This window comes from Agelaius phoeniceus, chromosome 3 (assembly GCF_051311805.1).
Source record: "Agelaius phoeniceus isolate bAgePho1 chromosome 3, bAgePho1.hap1, whole genome shotgun sequence".
NCBI lineage: Eukaryota > Metazoa > Chordata > Aves > Passeriformes > Icteridae > Agelaius > Agelaius phoeniceus.
Window position 1 is genome coordinate 101,649,123 of NC_135267.1, and position 19,966 is coordinate 101,669,088.

General features: G+C 40.0%; 1 protein-coding gene across 12 annotated transcripts in view; it reads right to left on the minus strand.

Annotated features, from left to right (window-relative positions):
• EHBP1 (EH domain binding protein 1) overlaps positions 1-19,966 on the minus strand; it is a 204,954-nt gene that overhangs the window by 43,517 nt on the left and 141,471 nt on the right. For 6 of the 12 annotated variants that reach the window (XM_077176002.1, XM_077176000.1, XM_077175998.1 and 3 more), the window contains 2 exons: positions 8,983-9,130; positions 1,609-1,725 (listed from right to left, as the gene is read on the minus strand). In XM_077176002.1, the coding sequence (XP_077032117.1) occupies positions 1,609-1,725; positions 8,983-9,130 (265 nt within the window). The remainder of the gene's footprint in view (positions 1-1,608; positions 1,726-8,982; positions 9,131-19,966) is intronic. The other 6 variants (XM_077176005.1, XM_077176001.1, XM_077175999.1 and 3 more) reach the window with 2 other exon arrangements.

The following is a 19,966-nucleotide window of genomic DNA, read 5'->3' on the forward strand; positions in this document are numbered from 1 at the left end:
CTCACATGTAAGTACATGCACGTTCTTGTGGGTTTATACATAAACATCATGTAATAACCATGATATAAGAGGTTCACAACACGTAGAAACACTGACAAATACAGACAGAAGAGGTACTTAAAACCAAGGAGTAAAAACAAGTTTCCTCTTCTTGAGAGAGGTAAGAGGGGCTAAGATTCAGCATGGGACTAATTAAGATGGTCCATAATGATCCCAAATCTGAGATGTCACTTGACAGTTGTACTTTTAGGTGTTCCCAGGAGATTCAGGCTACACTTGGTATGACTGGAAGATTAAAACCAAAATTCATGTAGTGTAATTTCTACCACAACACTAGACTGCTTTCTGTATTACTGCCCATCTTCTTCCTTACTTGTCTGTACCCCTGGCTACTGTGCAGACTGAACTGCAAAATCATGTCCCAGGTCTTTTCCAGGATGTCTCCCCATGGTGGGCATGGAGAACTGGGCAGTGGGTTTGTATCCCTGAAAAGGTACTTCTCAGAAAAAAAGGCCCACAGAAATAAATGTTGGTAGGTCACTGGGCACTGGGACAGGAATATTCACTTATTCAGCTTCTCTTCCTTCTAAAATTAACCAGTTTCTATTGGAAAATTATTTGACAGGATTCTGATTTAAGTAAGCTAAATTCAAGTGCTGGAAACAATAAATATATTTTCTTATGTGTCTGGAAATCCTCAAACAGAAAAAAATAAAGGACATTACTCAAATCCTTTGCATGCAAGCAAGACTACAAAATGCTATATACACACCACTGTTGGTTTAATTTACAAAGAAAAAACCACTAAATAAGGTTCTGATTTAACATATTATGGACTACACATTTGGGTCTAACTGGCATGCACAGAATCAAGCCAGAGGATGCTGAAGATATTCTCTCTTGTACTGCCTGTTTCAAGACACAGTCCTGTGCTGGCCAAGTTACTCCAGGCCTGAGCTAACTGTAGGATTCCAATGTATTCAGCACCACATTTAACATCTAAATTCCAGCTGGGCTTTTTTTTGAAAGGGGGAAGTAACACTCCTGTGACTTCATGTGTTTATAAAACCCCTGTTATTTGAACACTCGTAAGTAAATAGGACTGCTTCTGCTCATATTTATACCTCCATGCCCCCCACTGTTGCAACAAGGTGTAAACACAAGAACTGGTCCTTGGAAGGCACCAGAGAGACACCAAGTCAATATGAACACAGAAAGACACATTTTCTCCTCTTCCCTGAGCAGATGGGCCAGGATGGTGTGCAGAGTGGCAGCTGTAGTCACCCACACAATTGCTCATCCCTCTGCCCACGTGGCACAACCCAGGCAGGGTGCTTTCAGGTGGCTCTGCCTTACCAACGTGGCCTAGAGCCCCTTCCCCATCAAAAGAGAAAGAGACATTTAAATCTAATATCGTTGGAAATAATGATTTTGTTGATTTTAAACTTCAACTAAACATGAATTCAGGATATTAAACATTAGGGTTTAAGAGACCTGAAAAGGCACATGGAAATAAAGCTGACAGAGAGACAAGCAGCACATCAGTATTTATATGATGATGGAGTGTTAGTCATGCAAAATACACAAAATAGCCATTATTTAAATTACCCGTTGAATCAAGGTCATTTTCTAGGTTAGTAAGTTCATCTCCACCTCCAGTAACAGAGCATTCAGGAGCCTCCTCATTAGTATCTATCTCAATATTATCATCATCCTCATCCTCATCTGTAGGAACACACAGCATTAAGGTTAGTATTTCCATATGTACATGCAACACATCACTCAAAAAAAAAATGACTGCTTTAGGGAACAAGCTGAGTTATGATTAAAATGCAAATAATTAAATAAGTCTGGAAGGAGACTCCAGTCTGTCCACTTCTGGATGTATCTTTAAACTGAGGCAATTCATTAAACATATGGGGGTCTCTGCTGGAAACTCCTGCTCCAATAAAGGCAGAGCCTGGCCTCAGCACTGGCTGTTCCCTGTGCTGAACCTCTGGGTAACTTGAGTCAAAATGGTTTCTCCCAGGCTCCCAGTTCTCTAAATTGCAGAATGGGTGCCAAAGCCGCCATGTGGCTGGTTCAGATGGGTCTGGGCAGCAGAAGGACCTCGAGCTCCTGTCTCCTCAGAAAGGCTCCAGGTACTGAGTTCCCAGCTTGGTGAGACTTGCTACTCCCTGACCTTGTACATCCCAGAGCAGTGATCACTGTACATGCCTAGCTTTTAAAGTCTCCTCCTGTACTAGGAGGAATGCTACCACCTGGAACATCATGCTCAGTAAGCAACTATGTCAGGTGCAGTGAGAGCACGCTCATGAATTGCTGCTTTACCAAAACCCCAGGATGGGTCAGGCTGGAAGGGACCACTGTGGATCATCTGCTCCAACCTCCCTGCTCACCCAGGGCCATCCCAGAGCAGGCACTGACAGACATGGATGAGGTTCCTCCCAGTGTCTCTTCTCCAGGCTGAGCAGCCCCAGCTCCCCCAGCCTCTCCTCAGAACTGAGGTGCTCCAGTCCCTTCATCATCTCTGTCCCCCTCTGCTGGACCCTCTCCAGGAGCTCCAGGTCTCCCTTGTCCTGAGGATGCCAGAACTGGACCCAGCACTCCAGACTGGCCTCCCCAGGGCTGAGCAGAGGGGCAGGATCACCTCCCTGCCCTGCTGCCAATGCAGTTCCTGATGCAGCCCAGGGTCCCCTTGGCCTTCTTGTCCCCAGGGTAGGGCTGGCCCATGGACAGCTCCTTGTCCAGCAGCACCCCCAGGTCCTTCTGTGCAGAGCTGCTGCCCAGCAGGGCACCCCAGCCTGTGCTGGTGCCTGGGGCTGTTCCTGCCCAGCTGCAGGACCCTGCACTGGCCCCTGTGGAATTCCAGGAGGTTCTTCCCTGCCCATCTCTCCAGGCTGTCCAGGTCCCTCTGAAGGGCTCAGAGCCCTCTGGGGTATCAGCCACTGCTCCCAGCTTCCTGGCACCAGTGAACTTGCTGAGCAGGCATCTTCTCCTTCATCCAAGTCATTGATGAATAAGTTAAAAGTGCTTTACTGCACTACTTTTCATCAGCATTGTCTGTAAGCTACACACATTTTAAATAAAATAATAGTTGTACTTATATTTTTATGGAATCTTTCTACCAAGTTTCTCAGAGCAGCTTATGAATATAACTCATAAATGAGCCCCATAATGTTTTATGAAGTAGGCAATTATTATAATTACAGTTATGATGATGATGTAGGTAAATTATGGCACAGAAAGAGTAAGTAACCTGAAGAAGATCAAATAGCAAGTTCTGAATTGTGAAGCAGATCCCAGAAAAAATCCTGACTCACATTTTCAATACAAATATCTAATGAAATTCAAGTCCATAAAAGCTAGATGAGTACTTTCAAAGTAAGTAGATACATTATATTTACTCACTTTTAGATCTCATATCAAATGGTATCTACACTTGTTCAGACTTCCCCTAACATTTTTTTCCTATGTATACATGCGTATGTGTAAAAATGATAAAAAGGAAGAGGCTAAAGTACGTCTGAAGAAACAAGACAGTAACTGAAGGAACTTTAAAATATCTTAGGACAAAAAAAAAATACAAATTATAAATATAGGACATGGGTATATTCAAACATCATATAAATATAGTACCATGATGCCATAATTCTGAATCCCAGAGGTTTGGACCAGGATTGGTGCTGATCACTCATGGCTTGGAAACACAACCACATTCCCAGCCCTGAAGCTTACACTGCTGTCATGAAGGTCATACAACTGCATCTTTACTCTATTCCTTTATCTCCACAGCACCTATAATTCCCATTTTAGGAGCCTGTTGATTTTTTTATGTCTACTACTTTTTTCTAACCAGCTGCCCCCTCAATTGCCCTGTAACTAATCAACACCTTTCACAGACCTCTGCTGATATAGGGTAAGGCTCTTGCTGCCACAGACAGGAGCAAAGAGGTTCCCACTCCAGTGTCCCACTTATCCACCATCAGTTGTGTGTGTGATGGAGCAGCAGCCTGTGAAGCAGGACCCCTGTGCTTCAGCTGAGCACCATGACTTCCCTGGACTCCCCTTCATGTGTTCTCCTTAGGCTCTACTCTAGAAGGCTCAGCTTTCTTCCAAGCTTCCCCAGATTGAGCCAGAGCTATGGAGAAGAACATCTCCTGGCAGCCAATCCAAGATCTGCGACCAGACCTGTGACCTGACAGATTGTGCTTCAGGTGTGGAAGTGGGTGGGCAGAAACACTCCCAACTCTCTGAGACACCCCCTCTGTTTCCACTTAAACTCACACAGGTGATACTGGGATCTGGACTCCTGCTGTTTCAGGAAGGGCAGAGATAAGTGAACAAAGTAGAATAGCACAGCATGATCTTCATGAAGTGGAAAAAAGGACAAAAAGTAAAGGGATAAAAAGCAGACTGAAGAGAAAACAGAGAACAGTAAAGCAACAACAGCAGCAATTTTGATAGTTTTGATGGTTTTGAATTTCCTTCAAAGCTGCTCTACTGTTTCTGATGAGGAGCTGGACTTTGCACACCACTATAAATCCTTCATGATGGTGTTGGAGAAGCTCAGTGGCACTCAGGCCAAGGAACTCTCAGATACATCCTGGAGTTCACAGGGGCACACTGAAAGCATGACTGGGCTATTGTGGAAGAGGCAGAAGGGAAGAAAAAGAGACTCTCATGGGAAACCAAATCCACCTGGGGCCTAGAAGCAGGCAATGACTTTTGGAATCACCCAAAGGAGTCAGCTCACAAGGTCAGCTCACAGCTACCAGTCACCCCACCGCATGCTAGATGTGTCAAAACAATCTAAACAAGATGACAGGGTTTAAGACTCCTGCATACTAAGGGAATGCTTATATTAGATTATTTGATTTTCTTTAATTTAATATAGCAAGATGAGATCAGAGGCACTGCCTTTGACACCACCATTTTAGGAAACAAAAGAGATGGCAATGTGGAAGACACTAGTTTCTGGTATCAGATAATGACCTGACCTAGTATTTAATTTAAAGTTAGCAGATTTTGACTGAATATGATTATCAGGACATTTACATTTTATTAAAAAAAAATCAATTAAGAGCAGTAATTTGAAGTTATTTCAGAATTTTTCAAGTATCTTTAAAAATCTAGATTCCTTGATTTAAATTACTCTAGGGTTTTTTTCCGGTTCAATGTTCTTCCAGTGTATTAAAAGGGAAATGTGTTTAGGCAGCATGTTACAACAAGATTTTGCAATTATAAATGATAAAAGGAACAACATGACGAAGAGATAACAGATATCTTTGATGAAAAGAACAAATTGCTAGTGTGAAAAACTTAAAGCACTTGGTCTAGAACCAGGGCAGATATTTAGAAAACGACTGAAGGACTGAAGTACTGCTTCCTTGGAAAGTATGTAAATTTGAATCCCAGAAAAACAGTAAAGCTTTACTATGTAATGAAGGAATGAACAAAATAAAAGATAAAAGGATTGAGTCAACAACTTAAAAGCACTGACCATCACCTGCACAGCATGGATTGCTGTCTGGACTGGAGGGAGGGAAATAAGTATCTTTTGGAACCATGTGGAAATGCCAGAATATTGGTGGAAAGAGACCCAGAGACATTTTATAGCTCTCATGTCTTACTACTCAGATTAGGGTCAGGCCTAATTTGTGGTTAAACTGATATTCTCTTGACTTGGTTTAAGCTTGTCCACACGCAAAGGATTTGCAGCTGACTGCACCAATTTCTAGATTAAATGAAAAATGAATAATTTTCATAGTGAAGTAAAAGCATTAATGGGGGCTGGATCACGTTACTGGGAGAAGCTGCACAAACAGCACTTGCTCTTCAGGGAAGGTATCTCCAGCCTTCAGCATTGTCTCTGGGAAATCCCTCAGGCTTGTGGATGTTGAGATATTTAGTTTATTTACTTCCAGGTACAGAGTTCTGTTTAAGGCTACAGGATGTGACAGGAGCCTGGGCACAGTAATAAAGGCAGGGAATGGAAGAAATGCAGAGTTGAAATACCGGTTCCGTGTACAAGAAATCTGATGTCAGGACAAGAAATTACAGCAGTAACTGTCGACAGATAGAAACACTGCCTGCTAAAAATATTAAGGACCTAACACTCGTTGCATGAGCTGGAGACTAAGCATGATGAGTAAGGCTGTGCCACCACATACACTCCCCGAAGATCACTGCCTCAGAAGTGAGACCTTGAACATGCCCTGTCCTCACCACCCCTGGGTCTGAGCCACTTCCTCACACCGACACCAGCTCAAATAAAGGATGGAGATGTGCCAGAGAGTAAAGAAAACACACCACCCAAATCCCAGAAGAGCAGACGGGTGTTCCACTGCTCAGGGACAATTCCTAGATAATATGTCAATTCTGTTGTCCCGGTGCTGCTAGGAAAAGAGGGGATATTTGGATCTCTATCTCGATACTGTCCCTGGATCCATCTCAAGGCATCCGCTTATCGGCCCGAAGCTAATAGGACATCTAATAAATTTGAAGCTGCCATCCCAAACCCTCTGGCAGTTGGCAGGAAGAAGTATTTTCTGTCTCACATGCCAAATAACCTATGAAAAAGACTGGATTTCATAGCTAGGGATGCTGCTTATCCAGGAAAGTTTCAACTTGGCATAGTCATTTGAGTTTCTCAGACCTTGGTTAAATAAAGCCTTTTAACAAAGAATATTGCACCAGTGCCAAAGCGTGAAATTCTTAATGAGTACATAGAAACAATGGAAGAGATCACACTTTTACCTACAGTTGTAAGGAAGAAGTTAGTCTTTAAAGACTCCAGAATCCCAGCGCTGAAATGCCACTTTTTTTCTTGAAATAATTGAATCGAGAGTAAAATTATTTGGTAAATTACCTTTTTGTAAATCAAAAAGTAATTGCAATCAATGCAGGAGAAGAGATTAATGATGTATAATGGACGAGAGAACTCAGAAAACACAAGATAATAAGCTTGTCTTGGGTATTGTATAGGGAATACAGGACTCCACACAATAAAAATGTGAATGCAGTTAGGGGAAACATTCAAAGTCCAGTAGTAATAAGGATACTGTCTATTAAATCCTAATTTTTGGTGGAAATTGAAAAACCAAAAAGACTAAACCCAGAAGTAATTCCAATTAATTTGGTCTGTAAAGTGTTGGTGCCATTTCACAGAACTACTACATTTTAGAAAAATTAATTTCTTTAGGGGAGATTTGGTGTAGCACCTGAAAATACCAATGGTGTGGTTAAATTATATGGAAGATGTGCCATAAGGAAACTCTTTGAGAAGGAGGAAGCAGAAGAAAATGCTATAAAATCCACACTGACACAAAAAGAGCAAAGAGGGATAAAACAAGACAGGGAATGAAAACTTTAGGTCCAAGAGAAGTTCAAAAAGATTGGTCAAACTATTGCATGAACAAAAAAAAAAATCCAAGTAGGAAGTATAAATCAATGCAAAAGTAGAAAGCTGGAAAAAACCCAATAGGTAGAGTGGTGATTGCTTTATAAATGAGTTGTCATCAATGCTGATACTGTCTGCTCTTTTAGTAACACTAAACTCTCTGGGTGCATATGCAATCTCCGCCTACAAATACAGTTTTCTTTCAATATATATGCACAGCTACCTCTCTGACTGCTTACAAATTGCATGAAGGGCAGGAAGAGAAATGGCAAAATACAGAGGAAAATATGAAGAGGACGACCACATCCCAGAAAGCAGCACACTGGGATATTTAGCAATTCTACAACTGAGTCACTGCAACAAAACAGGGTCACTGTTATCCAGCTGAGCACCCAGGATAGAACCAAAGACCCTACTTTGAGAGAAGGTATGGCAGGAACAGCTACGCACAGGCATGCACAGGAAGAAGGAAGTAATGAAATAATGTAGGATGGAGAATCATGAACTGTGAAGAGGGATGAAGAACACCCTGGCCTAGGTAATACCCAAGTCCTGTGTCATTTGGCTCAGCCTGTCTTACTGCCATCAAGGATAGAATTTCTCTACTTGCCACAAAAGAGAGTTATGTTGGCAAGCTTGGTTTACTGGGCAAAGAGAGCAAAACTGAAGACCAGACTAAAAGGGAGATGCAAAACTCACTGCTTTCTCTTTGGTGTTAAATGGAACAGAAGTGTAGGGCTTAGGGTGCAGTAAGACTGTATTTAAATATTTAGGCATTTATATGCCTAATACATGTAGTAGAGAAGAAATAAATATTTTTGCTGAATCTACACGCACTGTCAGTATCAAGCTGGATTTTCCTTACCCTTTGGCTTATGATTATGAGTTAGTTTGAGAAACACTATTTCCCTTAGAATATGTAGAAGACATTAAAAGAGCAAGAAGCCTGCACTGAAACATGTGCTCAGCACCCATTTGAGTTTGAGTGACACTACATTACTCCAGCTCATAGCAATGGCAGGTATATGAATTTTAATGGTATTTCAAAGTCAGCTTAATAACATTATAGCAATATTACAACTCAAAACCTGTAAAGGCAAGTGGTCTGTCAAAAGACTGCCATTTAAAGTCAAAAGGTTGTTGCCCTACCTCTCACAGACCACCTTTAAAATTCTCTTCTTTTGAACACATTTAATACAAAACAACACTTCTTAAGTATTTCAAATGCTGTTTTTCCCCAAAACTATGTCCATGTTCCTATACAAAAATATATATTGAAGAGAAGCAAGAACCATGAAATTCTAAGAAACTGTCAGTAATAAGAAATCTGTAAATCATTGGCCAACATGAGCTACTCGTTCACACAACATATTTTTCTTTCAATCACATGTATGCTCTTCTTTTAACTGTTGGAAATTAGGTGGCACAACGTGAATTTAGGAAACACATCTACGGCCAGGTCTTTTGAGACATTCACCTGATGAACAACAGCGTTTTGAAGTGCGAAGGAAAGTGACACCCAAAAAGGTCTCTGGTTTCTAGGTTACCATAGGAGTAAGATACAAGGTTCCTCAGCTCACCTCCAGATGCCTTTGACCTTTCTTTCAACTTTTCTGCAGCCATTTCAGTGTAGCTGGGAAGTTCTGACATCTTCACTCCAGATCGAGCTTCTGCTATTAGCTGACGAGCTCTCTCTCTCAGCTGCCGACGCCGCTCTTCATCTTGCTGCTAAGATATATTGAACAGTTGCCAACTCAGTAATTGACAGAAATGCAATTTCATTCTCAATCTGATCATCATGATAGGAACTGGTTTACAGCATGGTGCTTGGCCCACATTATAAATAGGACGCTCGATATCAGTTGGGTGTCACACCACAATTTTTAAAGACATCCATGCGTCAGATTATTTTTTTTAAGCGTTCCCCAAATTATTACTGCATTAGAAACCTGATGATTTGCAATGTAAAGCATTTATAAATTATGTTCTATAAAAACACCTTGATGAAAATTTGCAGACACTTTAGTCTCAAAGTAATCACACCCAATGAGTGATTTGAGTAAAGATTTACTGTGGTTATAAAATAGTTTTACTAAATTGAATTACTCATTTGAGTAGTATTCTGTCACAGAACTGAACTGAGAAGCCAGATATTGCTCTTGCTTACTCCAAGCACCAACTTGACTTCAAAGTATAAAGTGGCATCAAATATGAGGCATGTTCTTTGACTTTAATGGATATTTTTCTTTTAAAAAACCCAAAAAACCTAACGAAAATGACTGCAAGAATAATAGATGTACTCAGAGCAGAAAAGACTTTGCATCCCTTTAAAACATCCTACTAGTGGGGCTTTGGTCAATAATTAAAGGAATCATACTGGAACTATGCCAGATAGTGCTGTCTCACTAAAGCTCATAAATTAGAATAATGATAATATTTCAGTTACATAAATAAGCAAAGTTCTGCAGCATGAAATTTTGCAAAAGACTAACCCACCACGATAAAAAAAGTTCAGAAAAAGATCTGTTTAAACATATCTATAAGACTCACCATCTCCATAAGAGAAACTATTTCAGTTTTCACCATAAGCATGGGATTTTTGCTAAGTCAGGACTGTTCTTCCCCTCAATATCAGAAATGCTCATAAAGTGCAAAGAAGTCAGTGCTTGGCTTAAATCTAACCTGCCAATAAGTTTATGTATTATTGACATAATGACCTGGATAAATCCCAGGTACAGGCTGTTGACCTGAACTAAGTGGAATATAACAAACTGCCTAATTTTGGAGAGCCATTCTGGCAACCTTCCCATCAACCCAGAAACTTGAGCATCCCACACCTGCAGAGGCTGGTGAGAGCTGCTGCTAAGTGCTATTTAGTTTAAGCAATCATTAATAAAACAAGTGCAAAATACTAATTAGGTACATTTTATCCATTTCCATGTAAATTGTTTGTTTGTAGCTATTTACTCAGCATTGTTCTCGGCACAATAGAAAAAATGCAAATTACTGAATCAGAATGCAGCCCTAATGGGACTTTCTGTTTATAACCATTAGCCCAGAGGTGTGCTGTAATTCAATCCTCCAGCAGAAAGATTTAGCCTCATTAACAGCTTGCATGGGCAGGTTACAACTCATAAAACCCTACAGTAAACAAAGTATATGGACACAGCACAATATCTCGCCTCTGAGTGACAGAGTCCCGATTCCCTATCAGATTGCCTTGATTTACTTTTCTCCTAATGTCCTCCCCTGGATAGAAAATTCTGCCTGGGCCCTGCGAGGCAGCGGGATGGCACATGGGCTTTGTTTGCTTTCTCACCCTTTAACTTCCCAGAAGGCACAGAGCAACAGTTCTATCAAAAATTTATTTGGTGAAGTACACATTAGAAAGACAACTGGAAAGCTCCCCGCCCCCCCCCCCCCCCCGCACTATAATAGATCAATTTAATTTAATTTCTAGCCAGCCAACTGACACAGCAAACGGTTTTATTTCGACCCACAGTATTTGCTAACATTAATTACATTGAATTTTACTTGAAATAAAACTGCTCAAATCTCTAATATTCCTAATTCCTTGGATATAGGAACTTAAATGACTTCCAAGAATGAATGTACAAAACTAAGATTCCCACATGGTTCAACGTCAAACAATTTAATCTACTTCAGCACATGTAATTTAAAATGGGGCCAGTTACGTGTTTGTGACAAAAATGCCCTAAACTGAGCTGGCTGATTTCTCCTTCTTTCCTCCCCTTCTCCTGAAAGAGAACTTGCATCCTGAATTATTAGCATAGTCATTAACATCCCGGGGATCTCCAAGCAAACACAGATTATGGTGGCTTGTGTTTGTGCTGATTAAGCCAATCATCACCAGCGGATAAGGGAAAAACCAGCCTAGTTCTTGCTTAAATTCAATTCAGGTATTTGAACCCTCCGTTACTGAGCTTGGCAGAAGAAACACTGGTAAGAAGGGGCAATGAAACCGAGAGCAGAAAAAGTAGACAGAGTAAGTTTTGAGGTACAGAAAAATAGTTAAACAGCATATCAAGCTAGAATTTGGAACGAAAAGGACTTGAGAGAGGTACAGAGGCACAAACAAAAATATTAAAAAAAACAACCCAGGAGATATGAAAAGAAGCACTGCACCAAGAAAGGACCAAGCAAACACACATACAGTGACTTATTTTTCCCTGTACAATTGAAAAGAAAACTCAGTAAAATCTTCCACCCTCTGACATGCCAGAAACATTACAGTTTTCTTTGTTATTTCCCCCCAACTATTTTGTAATGGTTTAAAGATCTGCCGTGCAGATTCACAGTGAGGAAAACTTCACTATTTAAGGACAAACTCTTCAAGAATAAGTAATGTAATTCCTTGTTTCCCTCCTATAAAAATGTATTGGTATGCAATTTTTATATTTCACAGTTCACTGACATCTCGGCAAGCTTTCTTCCACTGCTTCAATGGTGCTACTTTTAATTTTATCCTCCTTAGTCCTAGTAATTAAAGTGATCAGCAGTGGCATCCCAACGGCTTTGACACAGCTACAACCCCCTAGCTGACTCCGGCTTTTAAGGGAAAGGGGAAGAAAAAAAAGAACGGGAGTTTCATTTCACTGGAACAAGAAAATCAAGCTTCTCCAATCCTCAACTTTATCCAATTGTTCTTTCAGCAGCCTTTGGATCTTAAGAAACAAATAAAAATGGCTGCCATTAGGGGGTCCTGTTTGTACTCGCCGCAGACAGCAGTGACTGACATTACTTTGGCCAAAAATTATGCCGTGGATTTGGGAAGGTGAATTCGAATGTGAAACACTGGCAGGGCAGTTTCCGAGATCATTACCCAGCCAGCTGAGAGCTGCTCAACTCAGAAAAATATTGAGAGTGGTGGAGTCTTTCAGGGCAAAAAACCCCCAAACACTCCCTTAAAAACCATCTCCTTAAATGACTAAAAATTTTGCAATCTTCTCATAGTAAAAAGAAAATAACCCACAAAACCTTTACTAGGGTTTTCAGTCCTCCTTTGGTAGAATTTTGGGAGGATGCAAACTGACTTTACACCAGAATTCTGATAATGTATTGTCCTCTCACTATTAAAAAAATACAGTCTGGTGAACTGCATTTATTTGACATTTAAAAAGTAAATTCTTTACTGTGTCCATAGACTGGGGGACAAAAGTAAAATTTAAAAAATGTAGTAAATTGCTTGTAATCCACAGCAACAAAATCAAACCAGAGTTGTATGAGAGAGAGAGCAATTCCTGAAGCTGTAGGTTTCAAAATGGTTCGTGGTCAGCCATGAGTGCACAGTACATCTAAGAGAAAGAACTTGACTGCCACCTCTTTCATCATTAGACAGGAAGAACGGCTCTGTTATTAGCCATTCAGAAAGAAAAAGACTTCTGTGCTTGTCCAGAGGCAAGGATTACCAAAATGTACCTATTCAGGATTACCAAAATGTACCTATTCAGTTAGAAGAGGAGAAAAAAAAAAAAAAAATTAAAAAAAATAAATAAAATTACATGAGCTTTAAAGGTTTGAGCAGGCTGGGTTGTACTGTGACCTTGATCGGCTCTTGTTTGAGTAAATAGGATTTGGGATGAAACATTAAAACTGTTTAGCAGATCTTTTCAAACCATTTCAAACTTTTCTTATGTTGGTTTATAATATAACCAGACATGCTTGTAAATGGCCACACCTGCTCATTCCTCTGGGGATGGCCTGATCTCTGCCTTTGCTAACAAAGAAAGGACGGGAGAAAAAAAAAAATCAGCCTTTCTTGTTGCAAAACAGAGTGGAAAGTCAAAATCTTTCTCAAGTTTGTCCCATCTGGTCAGATTAAATCTTTGATCACCCTAGGGATCACATTTATGTTTGGTCTCTACCACTGTTTCAGAACAGCTCAAAATATACAGGTAGTGAGCAAAATATGGATTGCTAAGCAAGGAACACTCGGCATAAACAAAAGTGGCTTTGGATTTCTGTGGCTGTTCAGATTGTAGGAGGTGGTAAGCAAAGACAAGACATAAACATCTTGGGTATTTTCTGCCTTCTGCCTGGTCTCTACATCAGCTACCTCACTATTCATAAACTGCATGTAACTTGAAAATATTTTTTCATGAATGCACATCACAAAAAGTATCAAACTGCTTAAGTAGCTATTGGCTTAGGAGCTATGGCACCGATACACTGATGAGACAAGACAGAATGAACACAGAAGTAGCTCAAAGTCAAAACTGGAAAAATCACAAACAATATCTTAACAAAGCTGTCCCCCTTAAGAAAAAAGCTCCAAAAATTCACAATAAAATGGGATGGTGTGGCTGTAAAATGGAAAACATCTTCTTAAACCAAGGAGGCATTTTTAAAGAAATAGCCAACAATTTCTTCTATTTTTTATTTTTTAATTTTAAAAAGAATTTTATGTTGTTCTGGAAAACGTACAATTCAGTTGGTACAGTATTTCTCTGTAAAGAATGGTGGCTGTAGAAAAACAATCCACTGATAATTTAATTCCTTGTGTCATTGTGAAACTGAAAAACTCTTAGTTTACTGAATGGAAAAAAATATTTGAAAAAAAAGAATGGCTGACTAAGTAAGTATCACCTTGTGCTACATCCAAGGCCTCTTGCTGGTTGTCTGGCTGCTCTTTTGTAGGCAAAAAGGAGCTGAACGCTCTCTGGCTCCTTAGATCTGGTCCAACAAATGCACTGCCAGTCATGCACACGGATCCAGCTTAAAACTCAGTGTGAGCCTAAAAGAAGCTAGTCAAACTGGCACCTACTCATGCAGAAGTAGATAGATTTGTCATGACAGGCTGATTATTCAATGTAAAGAAACAGTTTAGCTTTTCTAATCTGGTACAAATACATCTTTCTCAGAGAAAAAAGTAAAAGGTCTAACAGTTCAAGTATTTATAAGTAAAGAAACCAACAAAAAAATTGTAACGTCAAAGTGAACCACAGGTATTTGTGCTGGAGCATTCTCCTAAACAGCCCCCAAGTTCTATTCAGATAAATAAGATTTAACCCATTTAACCATTTCGGAGCTGCACATCTCTGTGACTGAGGTGATCTTGTCTGTTTCACACTGCACTTGGCTCTCCTGCAAGTTTCAGGGACAGGCTGAGATACCCAATTCCACAATCACGTTGTGTTTTCCTTCTGTCCTCGCTTGCTTGTGCTGGTGCAGAAGGAACACCAGCGAGAAAGCTGACCTAAACCAAAAGCAGAGACAAAGGCCTCCACTAACTTCTTCTCTGGAATTTTCCCTGCTTAGGCAAGTTTGTGCTCTCCCCCACCCAGGAAGTATAATTAAGGTCAACAATCACCTAAGGTGCTGGGATCCATGAGCTCGTTCTGCCTGTCATCATGACTGTCGGTGCTATTGGCATGACCCACAAACAGGGGCTCAAGCATGCCGGCTCAGAAATATCCTAAAATAGTGCCACCATCCAGACAGGGCAGAATCCGAGATGAACAGGCTAATTAATGATGGTGTTTTCTGTGCCTTTCCATAGCTGAGTTACAGACAGAAGTTAAGAAAGCTGCTTACTCATTGTAGGAGTCAACATTCGTCGAGCTCCACTTAAGGGATTTTCTCTTGTGTAAACTTGACTTTATAATTAAAAAAAAAAAAAAAGAAAAAAAGTAAAAAAAAAAAAAAAAAGTGGTGTTATGAAACAAAGACTTTTGGCAAGTGTATGGGATGCGTAAGCTGGAGCGCAGCATCTCTCAGACTGCCATCCTGGGAAGCTTTCTCCTCGGGCGGGCAGCCCCGCGCCAAGGGAGGGGACGTGCCCTCCTGAGGAATGCTCCCGGGTCACTCCCAGCCGAACAAAGCCAGCGGGCTGCAGGGGGCCTCCGAAAGTTGGTTTTCCTCCCCGCCTTCTCTCAATTTTTGGGGGAGGGTAACAAGATCCCTGTCTGCTTCTATGTGATGAGAATGAAAAGAACAAGTGCAAACCCCACATCTCCCTGGACCCTATTTTGCTGGTTTGTTTTTTTTTTTTTGAAAAAGTCCTGCAAACTGCTGGCAGGTTTTTTTAATGGAAAATACCAATCGCCTAAGATCTATACCTAGCCTTTTGCCAATAATGAGAAAACTTCACCTTCTGTCCCCAGCAATTCTTAGGAAATCTTTTGCTGTTATTCCTACAAATCCAATTACAGATTGTTGAGTAGCTAGTGGAGTAAGCTTATTGAGGAGTGTCACATCACTAAGTCGTGCGTATGTGTTTCAGTTTGTAATGTGGTCTGAGCCGCTGTAGAGGTGTCAACTTAAAATGCAAGTAAGTAGCAGAACAGGGCTAATCCCAGCCACTACTCCCCTGCAGCCAAATTGTAGCGCAATGAATGACAGTGGAAATGCAAAGATGCCACTGTGCTTATCACACACAGCCAGATGGTGGACCTGGATCAATGCACACATGCCACGATCAATGCATTTGATAAAGAATTAAGAAGAAAACTGTACATGTTATCAAAGAACTTGTACATGGCATAATTATGATTCTGCATGTGCTTACTGATGATATTGGAGACTCAGAGGCAGGTGATAATGAAACTGATAGGAAGAAATAGCTTAAAGGCTACAGCATATGGCCTCAGCACTAAGAAATCTTGTCAAATAGTTCAGAAAGCTTTTTTAACTGTTATTACAGGCTGCTCATAGTGCAAGCTGGTGGCAACGTTTTAATTTTTTTTAAACCTGAAATGTCAAAAAGTTACAAAAGCTGTACTTTTCAGAATGGTTCAGAAAATAATTAAGATGCTATTGTGTTTTAAACATGGCGAAAAAACTACAGGTAGAGAGACCATTCACAATTTAGGGGTGGGGGGGAGTAGCTAGGCATTTAAATATACATATACAATTCTGTGTTTCCTGAATAAATGCATTTAGACTTTGAGGGAGCTTGTGGCAGTTTAAGGAATGTATCTTGGTAGCAATTTGCATCCAGTACGCCAATTTCTACAGATGAAGTTTCGATATTGTCAAAATTTCAGTATTATCAAAATGTATCAAAATGCATTCAACATCAAACATAGAGTATTTCCCTGCTCGCATTTGTACTCTGTCAGCTGAGTTACAGACACCTTGGATGTGAAAGAAGGTAATTAAAGATTTGTGGAAAATAAAGTCTAAAGTAATAAAAAAAATTTATAATGTATAAAAGGTACCTAAAATACAAATTCTCATGCTCCAGTTGATAGATGAGCTGTCTAATCAACGCCTGGACGTAACTTAAGTGCTCTCATTAGTGTGAAGACCTTCAGGCTAAATAAGACTAAATCCCTTAAAAATTGCTTCTGCAATAGAAAAATCCCCCTTACCATTTTCCTCTGCCTAAATCATATCAATTAAAAAGAGAGAAGGGGAGGGAGGGAGCAAGAGAGGCATTTTCACATGACTTTGTTTTAACTGACACTCAAAAATCTATCTTCTGAATCCAATTTAAAATGTCTAGGCAAAAAAAAAAGTTCATTAGCAATCAAAGAAACAATAAAATTCACCCCGAGTTTAGTTTCTCTTTCACTTTGAACCTGAATCTTTACTCAGCGCTAAGGTGCATAATGCCCATTGAATCCTTCACCGTAACTTCTTTTTTCCACACCAAACGTTTAATCAACATTGCAGTTTTACATTAAATGATAAAATTTATCAAAACGATCCTCCAGAAGAGTGAAGCGCTTATTTTATTTTCAGCAGGCTGAGGAGGGACACTCTCCACCTCCCCCCCGCTCCCCGCCAACCCCCGAATTTCAATTTGTCCTGACAAACCATTGGGTATTAAATTCTAAAGGCACGCAGAGTGCATAAAGAACTGATGGCTTGATTAGCTCTTGTGGTGCAATTGAAGGAGCTGTCTCTCTCCCCGCTTCTCCATTTTGAGAAACACTTTGATCTTCGTTCAAGTCAATTCATGAACATCAACTGACAAGACTGCATGAAACACCCCAATGGTTAGGCCCAAACTCGTAGCAAACTATTTGGTTTCATTAAGGCTTTAGGAGAAGTGACCAGTGACAGTCCTTTCATTCAGAAGCCAACAGGCAAGTGACTATTTAAAGTTTAATGTGCACAACGTACTGCTGAAGGCCACTACACCTATAGTCAGTCACTCAAGTATGAATGCCTTTACCTACTATTTTGTGACATGTGAACTGCTAAGTGCAGCTGCAGTCTCATTAATGCATTCGCCCAGATTTCTTTGCAGGACTAAATATACAATTCACAGAATTTCTGGTGAGAGAAACAACTGTATCTTCAAAGGAAGATAGAACAGCAGGTGCTATGTAAAAGCCAGCGATTAAAAACAGATTGTGTTTTTAAATGCAGTAATTTACTCGAGATTTGCACAAATGTAGCAGAAATATTATCTGTTCCGGTTGAAAATATGAAAGGATTTGAATCGCATCACCTGCAAAACGTAGGGTGTTTGGGCCGGTGTCGCGCTTTGCTACAGTACACTACTTAGACATCACTCTGCCCCTTTTTCAGTTGCCCTCTCCAAAGGTCCCACTTCAAAGAGTTCATTTTTGCACCAGTTCCTGTCAATGCAGGTCAGAAACACTAAAGTGGAAAGTGGCTGCAGTGCCGTGGCACAAAGAGTCTCTGCGGCTGAAATCAAACAAAGCCCAATTAAACTAATCATAACGTCCCAGTGAACACAAGGAAGCTCACCTGGTATTTCTGGACTTCTTGTGTGAATTCCCAACTCTACTCGGTACTTGGTACTATAATTACCCTGACCAAAATACTGTGAAATTACTGCTCTGATCTACTAATGGCTGCAAAAAATCCCGTCGCTGTGGTTCCATGCCAAGGGGCCGTAGCAAGGTGGCGCAATGCTTTCTGACAGAGACGACAACTTCGAAAAACTCAAAAGGGAAAATTAACGGGATGTGGTTTATGTTGCCAAGGACTGTTCATTAATTACCAATTTAATCACTGCTGGAGGCATGACATTACAAAAATCTGGCTGAAAGTTCTAATAGATTATGAAGACCACCTAAGAAGAGTGACCAAGAAATGTACAAAACAATTAATACTGTTTCACTGCTATCAAAGACACTCAGATTATTTTACATCAAGTGAAGCAAAAGAATTAGTAGCTTCACAGTGCCACCACTAGGAACTGTAAATACAATGGCACACAATTAGTAATGCACATGTGACTTTTCGTTCAAGGCATATATCCTTGGGAAAGCCAGAACACGATAAGGAGAACAAAAGAAACATTTTTAAATGAAATGAATAAAGATTTTAACTCTACCCTTGTGCATGCTGAGCAATCACAGAATAGGCAATGCAAAATACAGCTCTAAGTAATGGTGATATCATCCTGGGATTCACAACAGCGTGCACTGAACATCCACACGGAAAACGTCCACAGCTATTAGCAGCGATAGAAAAAGAGCATTCCAGGGGCTGAGAAACCCGGGTCTCACTCTGCACACAAAGGGATAGCGCTGAAACAGACACTTCTTTTTTTTTTTCCCCCTAATATTTATAAATGCATAGAAGACACTGAAATTTTGGAACTAATTTTGTTCAGATGATCTTAAAATTCCATTAATTAACTGCCAGCCTATTTTCTGTCAGTGTGCGAGTTAATGGTATGGCTGCAGCCTGTGCAGCACCTTGAATTTACAGCCACATAATAAATAAATTTATATATTTAGGCCAGATCCTTAACTGGTGTAAACAGATACATATTATAGAGATAACAGCAATAAAAATCAGCTGAGAAATTCAAGCATTTGTATCTTAAACTGAAACTGCTAACATTTGTCATGCATTATCAAAGGTTATGCTTTATTCAGGAAATCCTTCCTGCTATAAAACTGACAGTGCATACTAGTTCTTCTTAAAAATTACTTTATTGCACTAATTGATTTGATTTTCCCAGCTACGTCAGGGACTTGTCTACAGCAATATTTTTGTACAGTGAAATATCACGACTTTATACTAAGAAAGTGCTTAAACAGACTAAATATGAAGTCAAAAGATGTAGAACCTCTTTGGAAAATTACTGATTTCTTTTTTTTTTTCATGCATTGAGGAACATTAAATAAAATAAGTTGCTTGCTCTTGCCATCAAGGAATTGAGATCAGACTATCTCAACCTTAGTGTGTCGCTATAAAGAAGTAAATATCAGGTCAGTTGTGGGTTTGAAGTGTTCAGTCAGCAGGTCCTTTCTCCAGTTAAAGAAAAGTAACTTGTTAAAACAACTATAAAACTTGGAATGCTCATGAAATGTAAATACTCCACAGCATAGTCTTATCAGCTTACACCATATTTAACCGCTTTTTAGCGGCATACAGACAAGACTTATAAATGAACAACAGGGAATAAGTTACCAAAGCTCAGGGATTACCAAAATAATGTTCAATCTTTTTACCAATTAAATGGTAACTCCTTCTTTGTAATCTTGGGAAGATCTAGCGATCATATCTAAATCTGGTTGCAATTATCAGCATGACAGACTAGTCTTTTTTCAATCAATATTTTCCAATTAATATTAAAAGACCAAGGTTGCCACCTGCAAAGTCCTACACCTC